General features: G+C 51.2%; 10 protein-coding genes across 10 annotated transcripts, besides 25 other annotated features; all 10 read left to right on the top strand.

Moving 5' to 3' along the window:
• Positions 1-946, top strand: Tc00.1047053506351.90 (surface protease GP63, putative; the record flags this gene model as incomplete). The annotated part of the gene is made up of 1 exon (XM_805152.1): positions 1-946. A coding segment is annotated over one exon (946 nt), but the record flags the coding sequence as incomplete, so codon positions are not given.
• Positions 1-11,166: a sequence feature (heterozygous, Esmeraldo-like haplotype).
• Positions 2,052-2,310: a mobile genetic element.
• Positions 2,201-2,228: a microsatellite.
• Positions 2,935-5,646, top strand: Tc00.1047053506351.80 (oligopeptidase B-like protein, putative; the record flags this gene model as incomplete). Its single annotated transcript, XM_805151.1, has 1 exon — positions 2,935-5,646. The coding sequence occupies one exon, from the start codon at positions 2,935-2,937 to the stop codon at positions 5,644-5,646; it is 2,712 nt and encodes a 903-aa protein (XP_810244.1).
• Positions 5,795-9,244, top strand: Tc00.1047053506351.70 (hypothetical protein, conserved; the record flags this gene model as incomplete). Its single annotated transcript, XM_805150.1, has 1 exon — positions 5,795-9,244. The coding sequence occupies one exon, from the start codon at positions 5,795-5,797 to the stop codon at positions 9,242-9,244; it is 3,450 nt and encodes a 1,149-aa protein (XP_810243.1).
• Positions 5,835-5,913: a sequence feature (A-rich).
• Positions 8,745-8,778: a microsatellite.
• Positions 9,252-9,304: a microsatellite.
• Positions 9,477-9,505: a microsatellite.
• Positions 9,609-9,641: a microsatellite.
• Positions 9,707-9,729: a microsatellite.
• On the top strand, positions 9,740-11,728 carry Tc00.1047053506351.60 (hypothetical protein, conserved; the record flags this gene model as incomplete). The annotated part of the gene is made up of 1 exon (XM_805149.1): positions 9,740-11,728. One exon carries the CDS (start codon positions 9,740-9,742, stop codon positions 11,726-11,728), a length of 1,989 nt encoding a protein of 662 aa, XP_810242.1.
• Positions 11,167-11,983: a sequence feature (areas merged during assembly that could not be assigned to a particular haplotype. This can correspond to areas where the two haplotypes were merged or to regions with more than two copies in the genome that were merged during assembly.).
• Positions 11,840-11,919: a sequence feature (A-rich).
• Positions 11,952-11,979: a microsatellite.
• Positions 11,984-21,166: a sequence feature (heterozygous, Esmeraldo-like haplotype).
• Tc00.1047053506351.50 (uncharacterized protein) lies at positions 12,003-13,241 on the top strand (the record flags this gene model as incomplete). Its single annotated transcript, XM_805148.1, has 1 exon — positions 12,003-13,241. The coding sequence occupies one exon, from the start codon at positions 12,003-12,005 to the stop codon at positions 13,239-13,241; it is 1,239 nt and encodes a 412-aa protein (XP_810241.1).
• Positions 13,258-13,286: a sequence feature (AT_rich).
• Positions 13,392-13,422: a sequence feature (AT_rich).
• Positions 13,472-13,503: a microsatellite.
• Positions 13,557-14,528, top strand: Tc00.1047053506351.40 (ribonuclease H1, putative; the record flags this gene model as incomplete). Its single annotated transcript, XM_805147.1, has 1 exon — positions 13,557-14,528. One exon carries the CDS (start codon positions 13,557-13,559, stop codon positions 14,526-14,528), a length of 972 nt encoding a protein of 323 aa, XP_810240.1.
• Positions 14,758-14,781: a microsatellite.
• Tc00.1047053506351.35 (hypothetical protein, conserved) lies at positions 14,851-15,438 on the top strand (the record flags this gene model as incomplete). The annotated part of the gene is made up of 1 exon (XM_805154.1): positions 14,851-15,438. The coding sequence occupies one exon, from the start codon at positions 14,851-14,853 to the stop codon at positions 15,436-15,438; it is 588 nt and encodes a 195-aa protein (XP_810247.1).
• Positions 15,437-15,463: a microsatellite.
• Positions 15,731-15,771: a microsatellite.
• Positions 15,785-15,804: a microsatellite.
• Positions 15,887-17,893, top strand: Tc00.1047053506351.30 (hypothetical protein, conserved; the record flags this gene model as incomplete). The annotated part of the gene is made up of 1 exon (XM_805146.1): positions 15,887-17,893. The coding sequence occupies one exon, from the start codon at positions 15,887-15,889 to the stop codon at positions 17,891-17,893; it is 2,007 nt and encodes a 668-aa protein (XP_810239.1).
• Tc00.1047053506351.20 (hypothetical protein, conserved) lies at positions 18,344-19,381 on the top strand (the record flags this gene model as incomplete). The annotated part of the gene is made up of 1 exon (XM_805145.1): positions 18,344-19,381. One exon carries the CDS (start codon positions 18,344-18,346, stop codon positions 19,379-19,381), a length of 1,038 nt encoding a protein of 345 aa, XP_810238.1.
• Positions 19,526-19,548: a sequence feature (AT_rich).
• Positions 19,596-19,624: a microsatellite.
• Positions 19,916-20,066: a sequence feature (A-rich).
• Positions 20,106-20,149: a sequence feature (A-rich).
• Positions 20,174-20,228: a microsatellite.
• On the top strand, positions 20,476-21,166 carry Tc00.1047053506351.9 (5'-3' exonuclease XRNA, putative; the record flags this gene model as incomplete). The annotated part of the gene is made up of 1 exon (XM_805153.1): positions 20,476-21,166. A coding segment is annotated over one exon (691 nt), but the record flags the coding sequence as incomplete, so codon positions are not given.

Genomic DNA, 21,166 nt, shown 5'->3' with positions numbered 1-21,166 from the left:
TGATTTCCGAGGTGTTGAACGTGCGCGGGAGTTCCAAGGTGTCGGTGATTTCAACACCGAAGACGAAGGCGATGGCGCGTCAGTACCCAACTGCCCCACGCTTGAGGGCATTGAGCTGGAGGACGAGGGTGGTTCTGACACTTTGCTGTCGCATTGGAGGAAACGCAACATGAAGGACGAGATGATGACTAGTGATATGGATGTTGGGCTGTACTCGGCACTGACGCTTGCAGCATTTGAGGACATGGGTGTTTTTTTGGCAAACTACAGTGCGGCGGAGTTGTTGTGGTGGGGCAACAACTCTGGCTGTGGGCTGCTGGAAAAGAAGTGCATGACCGACGGCATCAGCGAATACCCTGAACTGTTCTGCAACCAGTTTGACGACGATGAAAGTCTTCTCTGCACGTATGACCGACTGTCTCTGGGGTTCTGTGACCTGAAGAGGCACGAGGAAGCGCTGCCAGAGGAGTATCGGTACTTCGCTGATCCCCGAGTTGGCGGTGATGACCTCCTCATGAGCAGATGTCCGTATGTTGAGGCGTATTCTGATACTGGGTGCACCAACGGCGATCCTTCCGTAATGCCTGGCAGTGTTGTTGGTCCGAACTCGCGGTGCGTGAAGGGGCAGGAACTTCAATTCGACGACGAATATATTGGCGATGTGTGCGTGGACACTCGATGCGGCGACGGCACAGTGAGCGTGCGGTTCCTTCGTGACGATGCGTGGCACGAGTGCCAGGAGGGTGAAACCGTCACGCCGCCATCGGGTCCGTGGCGTGGGAGCATTTTGTGCCCCCAATACGCCGATGTGTGCACCGCCTTCCCGAACATCAGCAGCCACCCAATACCGGTCGTTGACCCGCCTCTAGCGGACGACCCGACATCCGCGGAGGATGCGGAAGGAGACGAGGGTGAGGTTCCGAGGAAGCGGCCGCGGCGACTCTGATTCCGGGGTTTTGCCGCCAATAAATTTATTGGGCAGCGTGGATGGTGTGGCGAGCGGCACTGCGGACACACCCCGATCGAGCAGCAGCGTCACGGGGTTGTGCTTCGCGCTCTCCGCTGCAGCTCCGTCTCCGGGCGAAGGGGCTCTCTTCCACATCTCCACGTGGCGGGGCGGACGTGCACTGCGATGGCGGCCGGCGGGTGGGGCATCATATTTATTTGAGGAAACGAAAAAACACGAGCGAAACGAAAAAAGAAAATGCGCGAGCAGCGTTTGGCAGGGTCATGATGTGCACATGGCCCCGTCGACCCCGCACTCGCGAGACGCAGCACAGCGATAACAATAGCATCGTGCAACTGTTGCGCTACTCCTCTCTTCGCTTCTGAAAAACGGACGATGAGTATATTAATTTTCTTGTGCCTGCGATGCGTGGCTTAACGGACATTTGTGTGCTGGCGGAATGAATTTCTGCGCAACCGCGTGGTGGCGAGGTGGTCTGGAGGGAGGAGACGAGTCCCAGCACCGCATGCGCCCACGTGCGTCTTCTGATGCGGGCAGGCGATGGGAAGTCGCTGTGACCCAATGGGTGCGGGGGTGTCCGTGACTGCTGTGCTGAGGGCGGGGACAAGGACCCTCGATGCGGCGTTCCACGCAGACAGGCCTCTCCTGGGTTTTACTATTATTTATTTTTGGCTTCGGGGGAATGGCCGGGCCCTACGAGTGGGCGGCAAAACTGCCCAGCCGTGTCCTCTTTGCCCAGCTTATTGGTGCGGAGGTCGCGCACGGAGTGAGTTGCGGAGGCTCGCCCGACGTGATCCTTCTCGCCCGACGCGGGAGGCAACTGAAAGACGCACTCGGCACCTTCTTTTCGTCAGTCATGAATGATCGTGGGAGTGGGGAGTCGTGCTGGGCTCGCCGTGGACCACGGAATGCATCCGTCGCAGCCATGGCGGCAGCAGGACGGGAGCACTAGGTGTCTTTATTTGTCTTCCCTGTCCTGTGCTAGAGAAGATTGAGTTGGACTGTTTTTATACTTTTTTCTCCTGTGACCTCTCTTCACCAAGTATGCGTGTCGCTGCGTAGATGGGTGCTGGTATTTTTGAGTGCATGTGAGAAGAATGTTATCGAGAGGGCTGGCTGCCCAATTTAATATATTTCCTGGTAAACCGTGGGAGGTATTTCCGTGTGATCCTTTTCCTATCTTATGGTCCTTTGAAAGGCCCCGACGGAAGGAACCGATAACGGCAAGACGAATTTTATTTTTGTTTTTATTTTGATTTTTGCCATCCACCCTCTTTGATTCCGACCTTGCGGCGGGGTCTTGTGGCTGGAGGGCCCAAATTCTCCCAACTCGTAAGCAATAAATTTCTCCAATCCGAACACACCGCACCGTGGCACGAGGGTGGCTACCCGAACATATAGATGTAGTTGGGAGAAACATTGAGGATGTGGCGAGGCCGCTGCCTCTCCATGGCCCTCTTCTTTCCCGTCCTATTTTATTCGTGCGTATCAGTTCAGGATCCGGCCCGCAACCGAGGGGTTGATTTTTCTGTGCTGGTCAGTACGGAAGTCTCAACGTTGGGCGAAGTTGGCTTTGCTCATTTCTTTACAGGTGCTCTATTCTGATTCAATATTTTTGTGCGGTTGAACTAGTGACCAAGTCATTTCATGCTGCAAATTGTTTGGGTTTCTTTTTTGTTATTCGGTGGATTTTTTTGTGTATTGGTATGTGTGGGTGGTTTCCCTGGTTTTTCTTTGTCGGTATTTTTATTTGTTTATATTCTTTTGGCGACATGTGGTTTGAATTCTTGTTTGTTGTGTGATGGGGCGGGTGTAACAATGTAGGTGTGGCCGAGTAGAAGGGAACTGTGCAGAGGTCACTACTGTTTCTTAATTGTACAGTCACACGCGCCGAGTTAGATACCACAAGTGCGGGGCAATAAGAGTTTTTTGAAGAGCAAATAAAACGAAACAAAAAGAGAGGAGAAATGGCCGCATTGTACCCGTGGGTGCCAGCATCCAATGTCGCGTATACGCTGTGCCGATATTTCTTGAATCGGTTTGCCCCTCACGCGCGCAACATATGTCCGCTGCCGTTCCTGGACGGCCCGTTACCGGATGAGGTGCCCGAGTCATTTCTGCTGTGGGGGGAGCGCACACAGAGTGACCCGTTCAAGTACATGGAGGATCTCTTTGATCGGCGAACGCAGAGCTACGTGAGAAGTGAGCAGCACCACTACGCTTTCATTGACTCTAAGTTTGACTTCAAACACACCAAGGCTCGGTTGTGGGCGGAGCTTGATTCCAAAGTAGTTGTCACAAGCCGAGAGGGTGGCTTTGATAAAGGTGAGGAACGCATTGGTGAATTTGTGTACTTCACACGCGTGGTGCCAGGGGGCGATTCCAACGCCATTGGATTTTATCGGAAACGGTATGGTCAAGTGGATTTACTTGCGGAGGAGCTCATCAATCCAACGTCGCTACAGCAACATTTTGGCTACGAGAAATGCCATGTTGGCATCTGCCGCGTTTCAGAGGACGGAAGGTACGTGGCGTATACACTTTCCGTGGAGGGTGGTGATCGATACATTTGTCACGTGCGCAGCATCGATAACGCCAGTCTATTTCATGTGATTCGTGGCCGAAACATTGTGAGTATTGAGTTTGGCTCGGGAGATTATTTTTACTTTACGGAGTCTAACGACCTCAACCGCCCATACACAGTGATTATGCAGCAAATTCGTCCAGGCATTCTTCCTCCGCCCGTGGAATTGTACCGTGAGGATGATGAGCAGTTCTTCGTTGATGTTCACAAGACGAAGGATAATGCGTACATCATCATTACATCTGATTCCAAACTCAAGAGCAGTGCCCTTGTTCTTCCAGCCTCGTTTCCGAAGGTTTCACGTGAGCTGCAGGCATTCTTCCGCGATGGTCGACCGGTGGAGATTGCCGGAAAGGAAAATTGGAATTGGCTGGAGCACTACGATGGCCACTTTATTATGGTGGTGGCCGACCAGGGGCCGAATCACCGCGTCGTTTATGCGCGTGAGGAGGTTGTTCTAAAACATGGCATGCGCGCCGAGTGGAAGGAACTTGTTCCTTACCGAGACGATGTGCAGATTGTAGACATGGATCTGTTTCAGGGTCGAATTGTTCTCTACGAAGTTCACTTTGCGTTTGAACGCATCAACCACATCCACATCATTAAGTGCGACAAGGGGCTCGATGACGCCGCACGACAGGCGCGCAAGGATGACCTGGTGCTGCATTTTCCGCCCCTAACCTCAGTGACGCCGGGGCTGAACAAAAATTTTAATCAGGATTCCATGAGTTTTGTCTACAGCAGTATATGCCAGCCGAGCAGGGATTGTGTATTTAGTTTTGATAGCAAGATGACAGCAGAGAAGAGTCGGGTGTGCAATTCTGAGTCTCTCTTTACGCAACGTCAGTCGGAGCAGTTGACACCCTGGGACTACATGTGGCCGTACAGCATCTATCGTGATCTGTGTCTTTCTCCGGATGGCACACAGATCCCTATAACGATTTGTCATCGGCGCGATGCTTTTGTGCAGGAGGCGACCGACTTTGAGGCCCAGCCCAACACGCCCAAGCATTGTCTTATCTATGTGTATGGTTCATATGGTGAGGTGCCATCGATGCACTTCCAGCTCGCACCGTACATGTGGATGCTGCGACGGCGTTGGACTGTTGCCTTTGCCCACGTGCGGGGTGGGGGTGAGTTGCCCAACTGGGGGGAACAGGGGAAGGGCAAGAACAAGATCAACGCCGTTCATGACTTTATTGCATGTTGTGAGCATATGATTAAAATGGGTTACACCAAGCCAGAGCTTATGGTGGCAGCAGGGAATAGCGCGGGCTGCGTCCCCATTGCAGCTGCTATGAATATGCGTGGCTGTGGGCTTTTTGGCAACGCCCTTCTTCGTTCGCCATTTTTGGACATCATCAACACAATGATTGACCCTGATCTCCCACTCTCACTGGCGGAGCGCGATGACTGGGGGGACCCGCTGCACAGCGCAGAGGATTACGCTCGATTGACGCAGTATGATCCCTATCTCAACATCAATGATCGCGTCACATACCCGGGCATGATGATCTCCACTTGCCTTGACGACGACCGTGTGCCGCCGTGGAACACACTGAAGTACGTCGCCAAGTTGCGTCAGCAGCGACGGCGTAAAGGAACAGACCCTGTTGCCCGACCCCTTGTTCTGCGCTTGCGGAGTAGTGGTGGTCACTACTGTTGGGGCGATACGGAGAACATATGCGAGGAGCTGTCCTTTCTCTGCTCCCAGTTGGATCTGGAGGGACCTGGAAAGGTGCTTAACGACATGGATATCATGACGCATATGCATAACCTCACCGCCACAGGAGCGATGGACCACGACGACCAGGAGAAGGTGTTTCTCAAGTGGGATAATTGGGAGCGGGAACGCATTGACTACCATGTGAAACTTCACAATTTTGACTGGGAACCCAATTTTCGCAAGTTGAAGGCGGAAAAGGAGCCGTTCTTTTGGGTACCGAACGAACAGGAGATGCAGCAACGTAAGGTGGACGAGATGTTCCACGCGAGGGAACGAGATAAACGTGAAGAGGCGAAGAGCGAAGCTAAAGTGGGTAGCACAGGGCGTGCCGCAGGTGGGAATAAATGGAAAGAAAAAGTCAAGAAATAGACAGGGGCCGTATAAATGAGACCGGTGAATCTTTTTACATTTCTTTTATTCACCCGGTAGGTGTCTTCTGTTTTTGAGGTGCAGATATTGATGATGGTGATGACCATGATGACGCTTTCTTAGCGGTTGTTGTCATTGTTGTTAACGTATGTATATATTTATTCTTTTAGTGCACGTGGGATGCGTTGTTTATTTATTTATTTACGTTTGTATTTTTTTTTTTTTTATGCTGATTATTATTATTTTTTTTTGTGTGTATTTGTGTTTAACGCTCCCAAAAGCGGTGTGTCGTTTCGTTATGAGCAGCGTTTGGAAGGTCCTCGTTCAGCTTCACAACGTCGTAAATATTCCTTGCGGTGTTTGCAGCAATGGCGAATGTGATGACGCACGTGTCTTTTCTGTTGTTGCGCGTGCCGTGTCAAGCAACGGCACTCTTCTCACAGAATGCCCGGAGGTGATTGCGGAGTTTACGACGCGAGACATCGTGCAGGCCTCCGCTGCGGATCCTTTGGAGGTCAAACTCGACGGTCGTGGCGAGCGCGGTGCCGCCGTTTCAGCCGAGTGGTCGACAAACGCCCCCACAATTGAGTTAATGCTGCTTGTTAAGGAGCGGCAACCAACATGTGAGCGCGTCGTCGGCTCGTGTGAGAAGAATCTTGTTATTGACGTCTCCGATGTGGTGCAACGGCGAAAGATTGTGACGCACATTGTGGGGACGGAGATGGGACGGGTGGGCGTTTCGCTCACCGTGGCACCCTCAGACACCGCCGGGTACCGGCGACGTCTCACGGAGTTTCTGTCGCAATATAACCCGGGCGGGCTGCACCTTGTCGACAGCGTCGTGCGTGGCATCCCCGAGGTGGAAACCTTCACAAAATTGTATCGAAAATATGCACTTGTGGACTACGAGCGACGTGTCAGGGACTTTTTCCGTGTGTACGGGCGGGAACACGCGGTTCAGGTGCCGTTGCTTCTGAAGGAGTGGGAGAATCGCGAGGAAGAGTTAATGCACAACCTCGTGCTGGACAATGGGCCGGAGCCAGACAACATTGACGTGGAGACACGTCTGGCGGTGTTTTTGAGGGCTCACAATGTGAGCACCGCCACTCCCGATGTGGCGCGCGCTTTGCGTGAGTCGAATAAAACCCCATTTCAACTGTTTGAGGCGCTGACGCTGAAATACGGCCCAGAACCGGACCCGCGGAGTTATTTGTTTCCACCGACACACTACGAGTTGACGCAGACACAATATCAATTGCGACAGCTTCGCCCCGCATCAGTGCCGCCAGTACGGGCGGCAGAAAACAAATGGTCGCCGCAGCGAGAAATATCGTCGAATGGAGGGGCAAAGCGACAAGAGGAGGGAAAACCGTTTTCACAGCACCAGAGGCAGCAGACATCTCCCGTTATTTTGAGCGTGTCCCACTTTGATCCGCCGGCTGCCACAGAGACCGACATCAATGGAAATGGAGACCACAGCTACGGTAAAGAAAAGGATACGAGGAGCGTCAATTTTGGTAACAACGCTGTAATGTCTTGGGAAGGGTTTTGTGACTTGCTGAGGCGTCAAGGGCGGGAACCGTCAGACGTGTACTACATGAGCGAGGCCTCGTTCAGCGCGGCGGCGGAGAACATGGGTTACACAAAGCCGGATCGTGACATACTGATCCACCAGTGGCAGCAACGTCTGCGTGCTGCTGTGCGGGAAGAAGTTTTGACACCCAGTGACGCGTACTACGGTACAGCTATGAAAGAGGTTCTCAATCTGGTTGGGCTGCAGGAACTGAATCTGGAGGTGGTGAGCGTAACAATGGTGTCAAACAGAGAGCATGCAAGTTGCTTTGCCAATAGACTTCTGACGGCACAACAGCGTGCGACTGAGCGGCTTGCTATTGTTGGTGAATACCATCGACTGCGTGACATTGTCGTACACGGTGCTAATGGAACTGCGGGTGAGCCCAATTCAAGAAGGAACCCATGCATCGTGTTTCACCGTCTCCCATTTCAAAACTGGAACCGCAAACAATTCACATGTATTCTTGTTTGTGACGTGGTCATTGGCAAGCCTTTTGTCTGCACACCACTAGTAAAGACGGCGCGTGAGGCAACGGAGGAATTCCGAACAGAGTGGGATTGCTGCGTCTTTCATGATGCTAGCGGTGGACAGGCGGTGGCTGTGTACGACCCGCAGCAGGTCCTACCTCGCTTCATGGTGCAGTGCCATGTGGATGTTACTGTCACGCCGTGTCCGGCCCATCCGTCACGGGCTGTGGAGTACTACGTGGCTGACGAAAATGCATTTGCATGCAGTCACTGCGTTGTGTTGGGCAAATACCGCAAGAAGGAGGTGCTCGCGATTGAGGACGCGGCTGCACAGGCGCGCTCAAGACTCGCTGACTACAAGCGTGATGTACACCAGCTTCTGGTGGACCTTGAAGCCCGCGAGACTGACCTCGTCCGCGAGGTGGACGACATGAGCATAGCGGCAAGGCGACTTGAGGCGGAAAAAGAAGTGGAGCGGATTCGTCGCGAGGCGGAGGAACGTGTTGCGGCTGTTTTGCGTGCCTTGGAGCAGGCAGAGGAGGATCAACTCAACGACATTAAACTACGCCGTGAATGCGTGTGGAAAGCGAGAGAGGCAGCCGACACTCTCAGTGAAAATGTGACGACGGCTCTGCAACACACTAACCCGCTGCAGGTATTGGCGGCGTTGCAGCGCGTGCAGGCGGAGGACGAGTTGCAGTACTTGAGAGGCGAGTTCCGAAGGAGTTGCATCAAAATCAATGTCACAGAGAACGGGACAAGGCCGGATGCCCCTTACGCATGGACACGAACAGCAATACGGGACGACGACGGTGCCCTCACTATCGCTGCAGCCACGGGCACTCGAGTGAACCCCCTCTTTGAGCAAATTGAAGACAAGATGCAGAGAATGGAGGGAATTCACATGAATACGAACAGCCGCCAGAATTACGGTTGCACCAGTAGCATTGGCACCGGTGTGTCAACTCATCTTATGAAGACGCCGCAACCAGAAAAGAATACCACTGCAAACAGCCTATATGCCAAGTACCTTGCCATCGCCTCGGGCGCGAGTAAAGAAGAAGAAAAAGAAGAAGAAGAAGAAAAAGAGGGGTTGATTCATCAACCTATGAATTCAAACGTCCTTACGAAGAAAAATAGTGAGAGTAACAGCGCCCTTTGCGCGTTGAGTGCGCCTCCGAGTGAAATTCGGCGCGCGAAGGAGGATATTACGAAGGGGTGGGCCCTTTATCGTCAAGGTGACCCTGAAGGGGCCCGGCGCATGTGGAATGACGTCTATGGGTGCCATTTGGATAGTGCCATAGGGGCTCGTGCGCAGGCGTACATTGCTGAGGCGTTGGACCGAGACTATGAGGCAGCAGCGAAGTGGTACGATTTGTCGCTGCAGCGTGATCCGTCCGATGTGATGACGCTGTACAATTACGGTGTGCTGCTCGAGACACTTCTCGGCCGTCTGGAAGAGGCGCTGATGTTGTTTGAGCGGGCCCACACACTTGGCGACGGTGCGGCTGGTCGGCGTGCACAACAACTACGTGTATCACTAGGGAAGATATGAGTGCATTTATCTATGTATCTATATCTTTAGATACATATATATATATATATATATATATATTGGTATGTGTATTTCCACGTATACGTGGAGAAAAGAAAGTATTTTTCTTGTTGGATGTTTGGGGAAATTGGGGCGGGGAGGGGAAGGGCTTTCTGTGCGTTGATTTCATTAAAGTCCTTATTGCCACTATTATTTCTGTATGTACTTCTTTACTCCTTTCCCTGCTGTACCCTTTTTTTCTTTTTTTTTTTTTTTTCTCTTCGTGGCGGCTCTTTTGAAATTGGCACGCACCTTTTTTTATTTATCGCACATTTATTTGGGTTCAGCACTTTTTTTTCACGTTAATTTGCGCTCTTCAGACACATGTGTGTGTGTGTGTGTGTGTGTGCTTGTGTGTAATCTGGCGCGCGCAGGTTGCTGCTTCGGCAAGAAAACTTTTTTTTCTTTTTCTTTGCGCTGCGGTTTTTTTTTTTTTTCTTTTTTTTAAGTGGCTGGATGAGTGACCGCATCTTTTGGACACCTATACGCTTAGACGAGCGGCGACATTACATAACAGACACACCGCAGAGTGAACTGCATATTCCCTCTCCTGCACCACCATGCGGCGAGAGAGGCGGTGATGACACGAGGATCGGCGGCAGGGCTCCGCGGATGGAGGAAATAAACCCTAACTGTGTTATAGACTTTACCCGCGATGCAACTGCCGCGTCACGAGCGAAGTTGACATCGGCAAATGTCGAGTTGGCCGGTGAGTGCATTAATAGACCAAACAGTGTCTATGAAAAAAAAACACCAGGCGCCGAGCGACTTTTCCCAGCGACATGCAAACGAGAGGGGAATGAAAACAGGGAGGACGCGGTATGCCTTCACGCGTGTGCGTCGACCTCTTTTTTGCAGCGGGCTTTTGGGGATACCGAAGCCTCTGCGACACCACATGAACTGTACACGGATTTCTGTAGCGCTGCAGGATCACCTCAAGACAAAAAAAATGACTTGGAGAAGCAACAAATTCCACGTGTGCAGTCACCTATACCAGAAAGGCCGGAAGATGAAATGACTGTATCCACCTCGATGCGTGGATTGCATCAACGGCTTGGTCGGCGGATAACGTCACCACTGCCCGACGATGATGATGATGGCGCCGTCAAATGCGCAAAAAGCATGCTGATGAGACGGGAAAATGAACCAGGGGGAGAGGGAAAGTGCGGGAGATACGGTTTAGACGCCCAATTGTTTTCCCCTGACGTTAGGCTGCAGGTTTCTCTGCCCGTTCCTGGGAGTTACACGAGGGTTCCCAGGCCGCCAAGGAAGAAGTCTGCTAAGTATTCACCGCCACCACGTTTTATTAGTGCAAGGTCGCTGCCACTGGTAGAAGAAGAACAGAGAAAACACGCGGATGAATGGGAGCAGCGCGATCCTGTTGCGTCTCCAGTGTATTGTAATTTAGGCGCCGTGTTTACACGCGTTGACTTTGTCGGCCAACAGTCTGCGGCGGAGTTGTGTGGGCCCCGTCTCTCTCCCCTACTTCCACCCGCCAAATTACATGAGTTGCCACGGGAATCACAGGGCCGGGATAAAACAGTGGATGAAATTGCCATTTCCCCCGACACCAGCGCACCGGAATTAGTCGACTGGCACGTTCTCATGGAGGAGTCCATCATCCTGGATCTGACGGTGGGGTCCGAGGGAGTGGATGAGGGGATGCCGCTGCTGGTGCGGAGTCTGGAGTCTCCTCTTTTGACCACAAATAAAGGATGGGGTGGAGGCGATAACGTTGACGGCACACAGTCCATATCAACACCACATGAAGCAGCGGCAGAAGAGGAAGAAACAATGTTGTTGCACTCACAGTCGCCGCTACAACGGAATGCAACGGGGTCACCGCCGTCACGTGGTTCTGACGTTGTGGTTTACCCGACGTCTTTGCCCCCGTCTATTTCTCCCATGGAAAGCAATTCCTTTGATGACGAATGCGATGAGGATGGCTTTAAGGGTGTTCGGCGCGAGGCCGCGCTACAAAAACTGCTGGGTCGTCTTGCCGCGAAGAATGATAATCGTCTTCAGGGTGGTGGAGTTAGTGAGTTTTGGGGCAAATTGCCGTTTTCCTTTTCATCCCCTATGCTTTCTTCTCCGATTTCGGAAAAAAATGGGTCATTGACGCATCATCTAGAGACACGACATTCAGTTTTGGCGCCGCTGTGGTTGGTGGTGGAGCTCTGTCGTGCGTTGCGGCCCTTTGCGCGGAGGCTACTTCTCATGCTTGCTCAGGAGAGCGGTGGCCGCGCAGACGTTTTGTGTGATACATGCGCTGAGGTTGTAAACTCCATTTTGGAGGCGGAGGGGGTTTGTCACGTGCGTGCGTCGCGAAATCTCTGCCGCAGCATCGCGTCCATTGGCAGCACTGACGCCACCGATGGTCACGAACTGCTCTCGTACGCCAATTTTGTGGCGGGCGTCATGCAGTTGGCGGGAGACACAAAGTGAGAGGGAAGGCGTGGGTGGGATGAAGGAGAAATTTATCCAAGCATCCATTTTATGCGTAAAACATTACGGGAGCAACCGACAATGACACGTTGTATTTCCACCACACTTTGCTTTTTTTTTTTTGTTGTTTTGTTTTTGCTTGTCTTTTCTTTTTTTTTTTTTTTTCCATTCTTATTTTGTGTTTTATTTTTGTTGTTGTTGTTGCAATTTCTCTTTCGGCGGGTTTCTTTTTTTTTCTTTTTTCTTTTTTTACCCTCTCGCTGTGCGTGGGTGCATGTGCGTTTGGAGTTTGCACGTACTTTGGGCTAAAGGCAGAAAAGTAGAATTTTTGTGCCCGCGACATTTGAACGAGACGCGTCCTTTGTTTGTGTTTTTGCGTGGTTATGCGTACCGACTCCCAGTAAAAATGTTTACACCCATGTCGCGTTGTGACGGAGACAACATGCCAACATCTTCTTCTCCCGTGTCTGTCCGACGGGTTGTGGCGGAGCTGCTCGGCACTCACGCTGAGAGCCCCAGCCCTCAGCGTCTTGCCGCTGGAATTGCACGCAGGCGGGGGGAATTGACGGAAATGAAGGGGGACACATCACGTGACAGCCAGCTGCAACTGCGGCAGGAATTTCTCTTTGACGTTGCGGATGACTGGCATGATGCGTCGCCAACTGCGACTTCATCCCCTCCTCCGCCAGGAGAAAAGGAAGAGCAACGGCCGGAGCATCATTCGCCCCTGTCTCCAACGTCCCCCTCCGCATGGCAGAGGGAAGACATTGCGATCCGTATGCGGCAGGCCATACTACTACAGCGGGAGGAGTCTGTTGTGCGGCGTGAAATGGAAGCCTTTGCGCGGGAGGAGAGGATTGCGCAACGAGAGGAGCAGCTGCGCCTTCTACAGGAGCGTCTTGCTCCGAAGGTTGTGACGGACGCGTACCGACAGCAGTTGCACGAGGCAAAGTGCGAGTTGGAAGAGCGGGAACGGGGGGTGGCGCAACAACTCACTGCCCAGCGGCAGGAAAAGGAACTTCTCGACACGCGTGCCGAAGAACTTGACGTCCGCCAGCGTGAATTGGAGGAGGAGCAGGAACGTCTGTTGAACGACACCCGCGAGCAGGTGGAGCGCATCCACAACAGTGCACGCGTTCTACAGGAAAAGGAGGCCACCGTAGCACGGCGTGAAGAGAATTGTTCTCAGCGCGAGTCCGAGCTGATGCTGCAGCGCGAGTGCCTCCTTAGTTGGGAGGCCTCGCTGCGTCGCCAGCAAAGCCAGTTGGACGCGCAGTGTGCGTCTGTGGCGGAAGAATGCGCCGCAGCCCGGGAATTGTTATCGCGCGAGAGCAAACTACAAGAACTGGAAATACGCCTTAGCGAGCGTGAAGGGTCGCTGTGGAAGACAGCGGCAGAGAAGGTGCCGAATGGTCAAGGGGAGTTGAAGAGCCTGATAGAATTTCTTAGAGGTATCCAGGACGAACTTTTTGCATGCGAGCCCATTAGACACGCAGGCTCTGCGTTATCGTAAAATCTGGAAAGCAGAGAAAAAAAAAATAATAATAGATAAATAAATGGGGAACATGGGTGTTTGTACATGTATGAATATCGGTGATACATCTCTCAGTGGATATGCGCACATATGCCTGTATAAGCATGTGGGTGGGGGGAAATGTCTGCGTTTTAAAAAAGTATATATATATATATAATTTCCTCCTGTGCACTTCTTTTGTGATTGGCGGATAAGTATGTGAATTTGTCTTTTCTTTTTTTTCTTTTTCTTTTTTTTTTTTAGTTTTCTCTACGTTTCTATTGGCAAGGCTTGTGGTCGGTCTTTTAACCAACGATGATGTCGTCATCGTCAAGGAAAAAGTACTACGCCGTTGCAGTGGGCCTAAAGACAGGCATTTTTGAGTCGTGGGATGAGTGTCGCCATTATGTGAATGGGTTCCCAAACGCCCTGTTCAAGTCCTTCAAGAAATTGGAGGAGGCGCAGGCGTTTCTTTTGAAGAAGAACGATGCGAGCAACAGGGGTGCTGCGAAAAGCGCAGTTTATGTTGCGTGTGTAGCGGCACATGCACCGACTGAGCAGGACCGTCTTTGTGTTGAGCCTGTCGCGGTGACGGCGGGGAGAAAACGTCCGCGCCTATCGTCCCGACCCTCAGCATCTCCGTCGCCGCTGACACTGTCGGTGGTGGAGGACGCGGCGGGAGAAGCGGAGTTGCTGCAGCACGTGTCACTTGACTGGATAAGGGCGAGGGAGAAGGAGGCGGTGGAGGTGTACGTCGATGGGGCGTGCCGCGCAAACGGCAAGGGTAAACTCTCACGCGGTGGATACGGCGGTTATTACGGGGCGAATGACACGCGGAACTTCTCTCTTCCAATCCCGGTCGACGAGCCACAGACAAATAACCGAGCGGAGCTTTACGCCGTCATTTATGTCCTTCGCACTGCGTTAGAAGCCGAGTCTTGCTACAACCTGCGCGTTTTCTCCGATAGCATGTACACCATTCGGGGTGCGGACTTCTACATGCATAAGTGGCTACAAAACGGCTTTTGCGGTTCAAATGGGTCGACTGTATTGAACTGCGATCTCTGGAAGCCACTAAACACCATGCGCCTTCAGCACGCAACCCGCTACGGTGAATGGCTGGTGTCACAGTTTGGTCTGCTGCCTGTGGTGGCGAGTACGTTGGCGAAGAAGCTGGCATTGCAATTGGTTCATGTGAGAGGGCACGCCGGTGTCTGCGGGAATGAAATGGCGGACCATCTGGCGGTGATGGGCGCACTCAACGGACGACCCGCAGATGACAAGTAAAAAGTGCGGGAGCTCCCAATGTGTGTTTTTCTAGTGCTTTACCAGAGTTATTGTTGTTGCTGTTGTCGCTCTGTCTATTGTTGCGATTATCGCTTTGGCAATGGTGGGACTTTATACGTGTGCCGTGAGTCCAACGCATCCCTTTTCTGTTTTTTTCTTTTTCCTTTCTTTCTGTATCACTTTTTTAAAATTTCCCATGATGAAAACAACAACAATAACAACAAGAGTCAAAAAAAAAAAAAAAAAAAAGAAAGTGAATACCGGAAGGGTAGTGTGGGGTGGGGTGCTGTGCGAACAGCGTAACGTCGACGGGGTAGTTTGGATGATGGTGAGAGCTGTGCGAATAATTTTAATGCCATTTCTTGTAGTTTTGCTGTTGCCGTCCACGGCGCTGACGGAGGGTGTAGTCATCACGTCATGTGCTCACTGCACAATGAATAGATCTGAAAGATGGTGCCCCGATGACATGACATGTTGGCCGGCAAAAAAATGTATTTGTGGGACAGAGTGTCTGGGCATTACTGATTGCTTCGCGCAGGAGACAACATGCGCCCGGTGCGTCAGTGGCGGCGGTACATTCTGCACTCATCCGGTCAAAGGGCACCGGCCGTGTTTCTTCACGGTTGTCAGTGCGGGGGGGCACGCACCAACGGCATCGCAAGACGATCAGTGCAGAGAGGTGTGTTTGGAGAAAGGCCGTTGCCTTTCGCATCTCACAGAGTGTCCGAAGGAGCACGTGGACCCCATTTCGCTCAGTTGGTTTGTAATCAACGTTGCATTTGCGGTGGCCATCGCGGTTTTTGTAGGCATTGTTGTGTACGTGGGCGTAAAGAGGGCAAAGTTAAGCGTCACGGTGTCGCAGCACGATCACCTGTATGGAGCGCAAGTGCCGCCGCCGCAAGCGCAGTAAAAAAAAAAAAAAAAAGAGAAGAAAACTCCGTTTATTGTCCGCTACGTCGTGTGTACATTACCAGTGGGAACCCACAGTAAAGGGATTCGTTGGAAGAGAAGAACAGTGAAAACGTGCGGTTGCACCATTCTGCTACATTTTTTTTTTTTTTCTTGTGCGTAGATTTTACTCAGCTGTCCACCTTTTTTTTTTACATTTCACCAAGAACTGTCTTGTGGCTGCCTTTTCAAAAAGTCTCGTTTCTCTAACTCTCTGTTGTTGCCCGCCCTTTTCCCCATTTGAGAAGCCGTACAGAGATAGAGACAGGGAGAGAGAGATAGAGAGAAAGAGAGAAGAAGAGGAGGCAAATAATAATAATAATAATAACCGGGGGTTGTGTGTGTGACAGAAACAGGAGGGGGCACAGTGGCGCGAGAAGAGGGAGGGAAGAACACTGGTTGTGGTTTCGATGTGGGTTGTATATTTTAAGGGTGAGGCCTGTTTTTGGCTTGTGGGCGGCGAGTCGTACACGGTGGGAAAGAAGGACTGTCAAATCATCATCAAAGATGACGCGAGCATCAGCCGAAAACATCTCAGGATGGATGTTGGGGAGATATTAGCGGTAGATGGAAAAGAGCACGTGGAGGATGAAGAAGAGACGCCAGCGCAGATGATTCTCACAGATATGTCCAAATATGGCACTGGAGTCTCTCCTTCCTCGCCGTGTAGCAACGGCATCAGGCGTGAGGCGACTGATCTCATCACAAGGGAGCTGCAGCTATGCCGTAGTCAAGGTAGTGCCAACGATGACGCAGAGGCGGAGGTGCTTCTGTCACAGTCGCCACAGAAGTTAAATAAAGATGAGCCGTTTCATGTGCCCTGTGAAAATGCCTCGTGGTGGGACTTCTCCATCAATCTCGGCACACACGGCGCGAGACTGCGGCTGCGGTGGACCCCAATGCGTGTCCTTACGCTCGCTCTCGAAGAGGAGCAGAGAGCGAAGCTGAACTGTTACCTGCGTCGCTGCGGTGCCCACGTCGTGACCGATTATTACCGAGCGGACTATTTTGTTACCTCACTTCTTACGCCTACCCCTGTTACCATTGCCATGTTGTGTCGCGCCGTGGACATCGTGACGCCTGCCTTCTTTGAGGCACTGCGGAATCGCCAGGGACCGCACGTGCCGCTGCCGGACCCGCGGGTGTACACGCCGCCACTTGCGGATTTTTGGTCAAAACTGTGGGATGATGGGACAGAAGACAAGAGTGTTGGTGGCACCCACCCACAGGTGCAGTCAGTCGTGGATGATTCGGAAGGGCTGCGGCTCTTGTATCCGCCACAGCGACAGGATCGCCAGCGGCTGTTCGCCAGCCTCACATTTGTTACTGTGCAGCGATCGCTTTATGAGGAGGTGAGGAAATTTCTGCCTTGTGCCCAAGGGCGGGTGCTGTTGGATGAGTCGTTGATACAATTAAATAACGACTATCATTACGAGCGGGTTATTGTCTCTTTCTACGCCGAACACCAGCTTCATGTTGTTTTGTACAACAGCCGAGAGCGTCTTCCACTCCTCGACTTTGTGCCTGTCATGCGGGAGCAACTGGGGCTCTGTTGCGTGGAGTATTTTGACATCATCAAGAGCATCGTCCGCGCGACACCACTCATACTGACGCCCTTCCCGGAGAACCCCATGCCGCGTTTGCCGAGGGCGAATAAAAACGAGGAAATAACTGTAACGGCGAAGAAAGTTACCGCGGGGGTGAAGCGGCCGCACGCTCCTGCGAGTCCCGGTGGGAGGCGCACCGATCCAAATCCTCTTTTTTTAGAGGCAGCCAGCGATGGTGAGGTGGGGGCGGCAGAAGTCTATGCGGATTGTCGGACGGGAAAGAAGACAAAAAAAGAGGAGAAGATGGACGGTTGGGTAACCCGCGAGCTCACGGCTTATCCCGACGCCAAGGACCTCCTCCTGTTGGACCCACCCCTTCTTCCGTCGTATCCGTGTTTCCAAGCGTACGGCGGCAGCGGTGGTGACGGCCCCACCGGTATGAGTCCTGCCGTAGTGCCGTCAGGTGGTAAGTGCTTTCGGAAGCAAAACTTGGCTCTGGGCGGTGAAACGGTGGAGTTGGAGCTATTAGCGAGCGGCCTGCCCGGCAACACGGTGCTGTCCACAACGCATGACATCGACGCCGATGACATCATCCCGGTGACGGTGGAGAATACGGCAAGGCGGTCAAGCGAATTGCGCTTTAACGCCTTTGACGCGACGGCGCACCACCATCAATTGCTCAACAGGACTGCAGCCGCAAGGCGACGTGTAGGACGACGTGGCGTTGCGCACGAGGCACCCGCGAACGTGACGGCAGCGGGGGTGGCGGCTCCAGGGGGCGGCATGGTCGCCACTTCAACGAAAGTGGGGAGTCGCAAAAGAACTGGAGGCGCCCCAGTGAACATTTTTGACATGGAGGCTCTTTTCTAGCACCGATGCGGCTGTCAAACCGTGTCGTTGTTGTGGTGGTGTCTTTTTTTCGTTTTTCCTCTTTGTTTTCTTTTTTCTATGAGTGATTTTTGCTCCCTCACATTGTGTGAGTGGATGGACGCAGAAGCCGGGCACACTCTCTCACGTACTCAGGTCGTTCTCACAAGAGTTGCTATATGCCCATTTATTTCTTTGTTTATTTGAGTTTTCGCGCCTTTTGCGCAAATTGCGCTTCTGTCGTTGATTTTTACATGCATCACCACATGAGTTGAAGTGAACATGGCATGGCAACATAATTGTGTATATAATTTTTTGGGCGATCCTCAGTCCCCATTTTTTAAATTATTATTATCAATTTGCCTTTTTTTCCCATTTGCTTTTGTCTTTTCCCTTTAATCAAGTACTTTTTTTTTTTTTTTTTTGTGTGTGTGTGTGAGGCTTTGAAGGAAAATGCAAACCGGCATGGAAGTGCAGGACCCAACGGAGAGTGTCCCGCTCAGTTACGCCCTTCTGGAGCTGCCGCCGAAGAAGGAGCTGCGCAAGAAGGGCTACCGCATAGAGGAAATCAACACCACCTCCACACGTGACCACCCACTCTCCAAATGGACGACACACACATTAAAGAGGGGTGCCACATACCGTGACGCTCTTGACGTCATTGAGGAGGCGAACAAAAAGTCGTGGGGACTGCTGAAAGCTCGCATTCATTTCTCTTGTGGCTCTTTTGAGACTTACGCGCGCCTCAAGCCAAATGATCCTGTGTCACTGAAGCACACCGGTACATATGACCCCAACGGCGTGTACAAGGTCAGCACCATTGAGGCGTCTGTGGCAGGTCGTGCCCGCTTATTTCCGCTTTTGAAGCCCCTTGTCGATGAGCGCGGGCACCACACCTGCTCGAAGAAACTTCCACGCACTTTTGCGCCACATTTATTGTACAAGGAATGCCCGCCACCGGTACTGACGCAGGCTGGTTATGACTTTACACCGGTGAGCCATAACGCCTTTTTGCTGCGTCCTAGTGATCATCCGCAAGGAGTGCGGAATGTGAAGAGTGATTTTATGAAGGAGAGTTGCGACTACCTGCCGCGGTCGTACCTCCGTGAAAAGGTTGGCATCTGTGCGAACAGTCGACATCGCCATTGCGCTGAGGTGTACCAGGTTGGGGACTACACGGCGGATTATGCCCGCGCTACTGACGTGGTGAATCAACGAAACCGCGTCGTTAAGAAGGATTTTACAACGACAGGCGCGCTGAAGTCAAACAGCACCATCGTGGGACGGCGGTACGCAAAAGCAGCGACGCTTCCTTGTGCTCACCAAACCGGCGTCAAGGAGGGGGTTACCGCCGCTACTACCACTGCTGCCAACAACGCCGTGGATAAAGATCCCAATGATGCCACGGCACCCCAAGATAAGGATTTGAAGCAGTCAAAAGAAAAGCCTGCCGTGTGTTTTGAAGAAGAGCAGGGTAACAAAGTGGCGTAGAGAACTTTCTTTTAGATATTCTCTTCATATATGTTTGTCTCTCTCTGTGTGTGTATGTATGTATATGTGTGCTTAACGTCCATGCATGTAGCTATTCTTTTTTTAACTTTTTGTTTATGTATAGGAAGGGGGAGAGCGAGAGAGAAAAAAAAAAAATAATAATAAATGGAGGGAATGTGTGGAGTTGGTGGAGGGGTAAAGAGTGACCGCGTGCATATATTATATATATATATATATATATATTGCATGTATTTGAGTAGGTGTGAGGGAGGCGGATGAGGAGAAAGAAGACAAAAAATTTTTTGTTTGTTTGTTTGCTTTTTACATGAGAGAGATGTAAAGCCCATTGTTTTTCCTTTTTTCCTCTTCTTGTCTCTTTTTGTTGTAATGGGATTGTCACGTGTGTTTCTTCCCTTTTCCTCCTTGTTGCATTACCAGCCACTTCGTGCTAACACAAGTAATGGGACGGTATGTGCGATGTAGCACGCAGCATTTCTTTGAATGATATTTTTGTTACGCCTTCTCATTTCTCCCTTTTTTTTTTTTTTTTTTTTTTCTCTTTTGAAATGCCATGTTTCTTTTCTCTTTCCCATTTTCTTTTTCTTCTTCTTTTTTTTTTTTCTCTTTAGATTTTTCCTTTTTTTTTTCTCTCTTTTTTTTTTTTTCTTTTTTCTTTTCTTTTCTTGTCTCTGCATTTATTCCCTATTTGCCTATACCCTATTTATTTTATTTATCTATTTTTTTTTTTTTTTGTTGTTGTTGTTGTTTCCGGTCACACACTTCGCACAGGCAATTATTATTGCTATTCATCGGTATCATCATCATCATTATTATTATTGTTATTGTTGTACATCTGTATATTTATACCTACAGATAATAATAACAATTATAACAATAGTAATTTGAGTAGTTGCTACGTTTTATATAATATAATTGCGGTTAACGTGTGTATTTGTGAGAGGGTCGGCATTTGGGGAAGAGAAAGATAGGAGAAAAGAAAAAGAAGGGAAAAGGAATTTTGCACAAATTCATTGTTTTTTTTTTTTTTTTCTTTTTAAGGTGCTTCTGTGTCTTTGTGTCACGGAGGTGCATCCATGGGAGTTCCAAAGTTTTTTCGGTGGGTTGCGGAGCGCTGCCCGACTGTCATCACCCCGTTCCGTGATTCCCCGCCACCTGTCGACAATTTGTATCTTGACATGAATGGCATTATTCATAACTGCACCCACACCAACGATGTGGACGCAACGCAGAAGTCACCGACAGAGAAGGCAATGATGGAGGCGATGTTTGCCTATTTGGAGAAACTTTTCAACGTGATTCAGCCGCGCAAGTACTTTTTTTTGGCTGTTGACGGCGTGGCGCCAAGGGCGAAGATGAACCAACAGCGTCAACGTCGGTATCGTAGTGGCTACGAGTTGATGGTGGCCCGACAAGAGGCTATTGCGCAAGGAGAAGAGGTACCCGATGAGAAGGACGTATTTGACAGCAATTGCATTACGCCTGGGACAAATTTTATGGTGCGGGTGAGTGAGCAATTCCAGTACTTTATCACAATGAAGATTGCTACGGATCCAGCGTGGCAAAACTGCCAAGTCGTGTACTCCGGCCACGATAACCCGGGCGAGGGGGAACATAAGATTGTGGACTTCATTCGCCGCCGAAAGATGCAGCCGGGGTATAGCCCAAACGAAACCCACTGCATGTACGGCCTTGATGCCGATCTTGTTATGCTCTCTCTCGCAACACACGAACCACACTTTCTGCTCCTGCGAGAGGTGGTGACGT

The sequence above is a fragment of the Trypanosoma cruzi genome, genomic scaffold (assembly GCF_000209065.1).
Source record: "Trypanosoma cruzi strain CL Brener 1047053516463 genomic scaffold, whole genome shotgun sequence".
Taxonomy (NCBI): domain Eukaryota; phylum Euglenozoa; class Kinetoplastea; order Trypanosomatida; family Trypanosomatidae; genus Trypanosoma; species Trypanosoma cruzi.
This window is presented reverse-complemented; position numbering and strand designations above follow the sequence as displayed.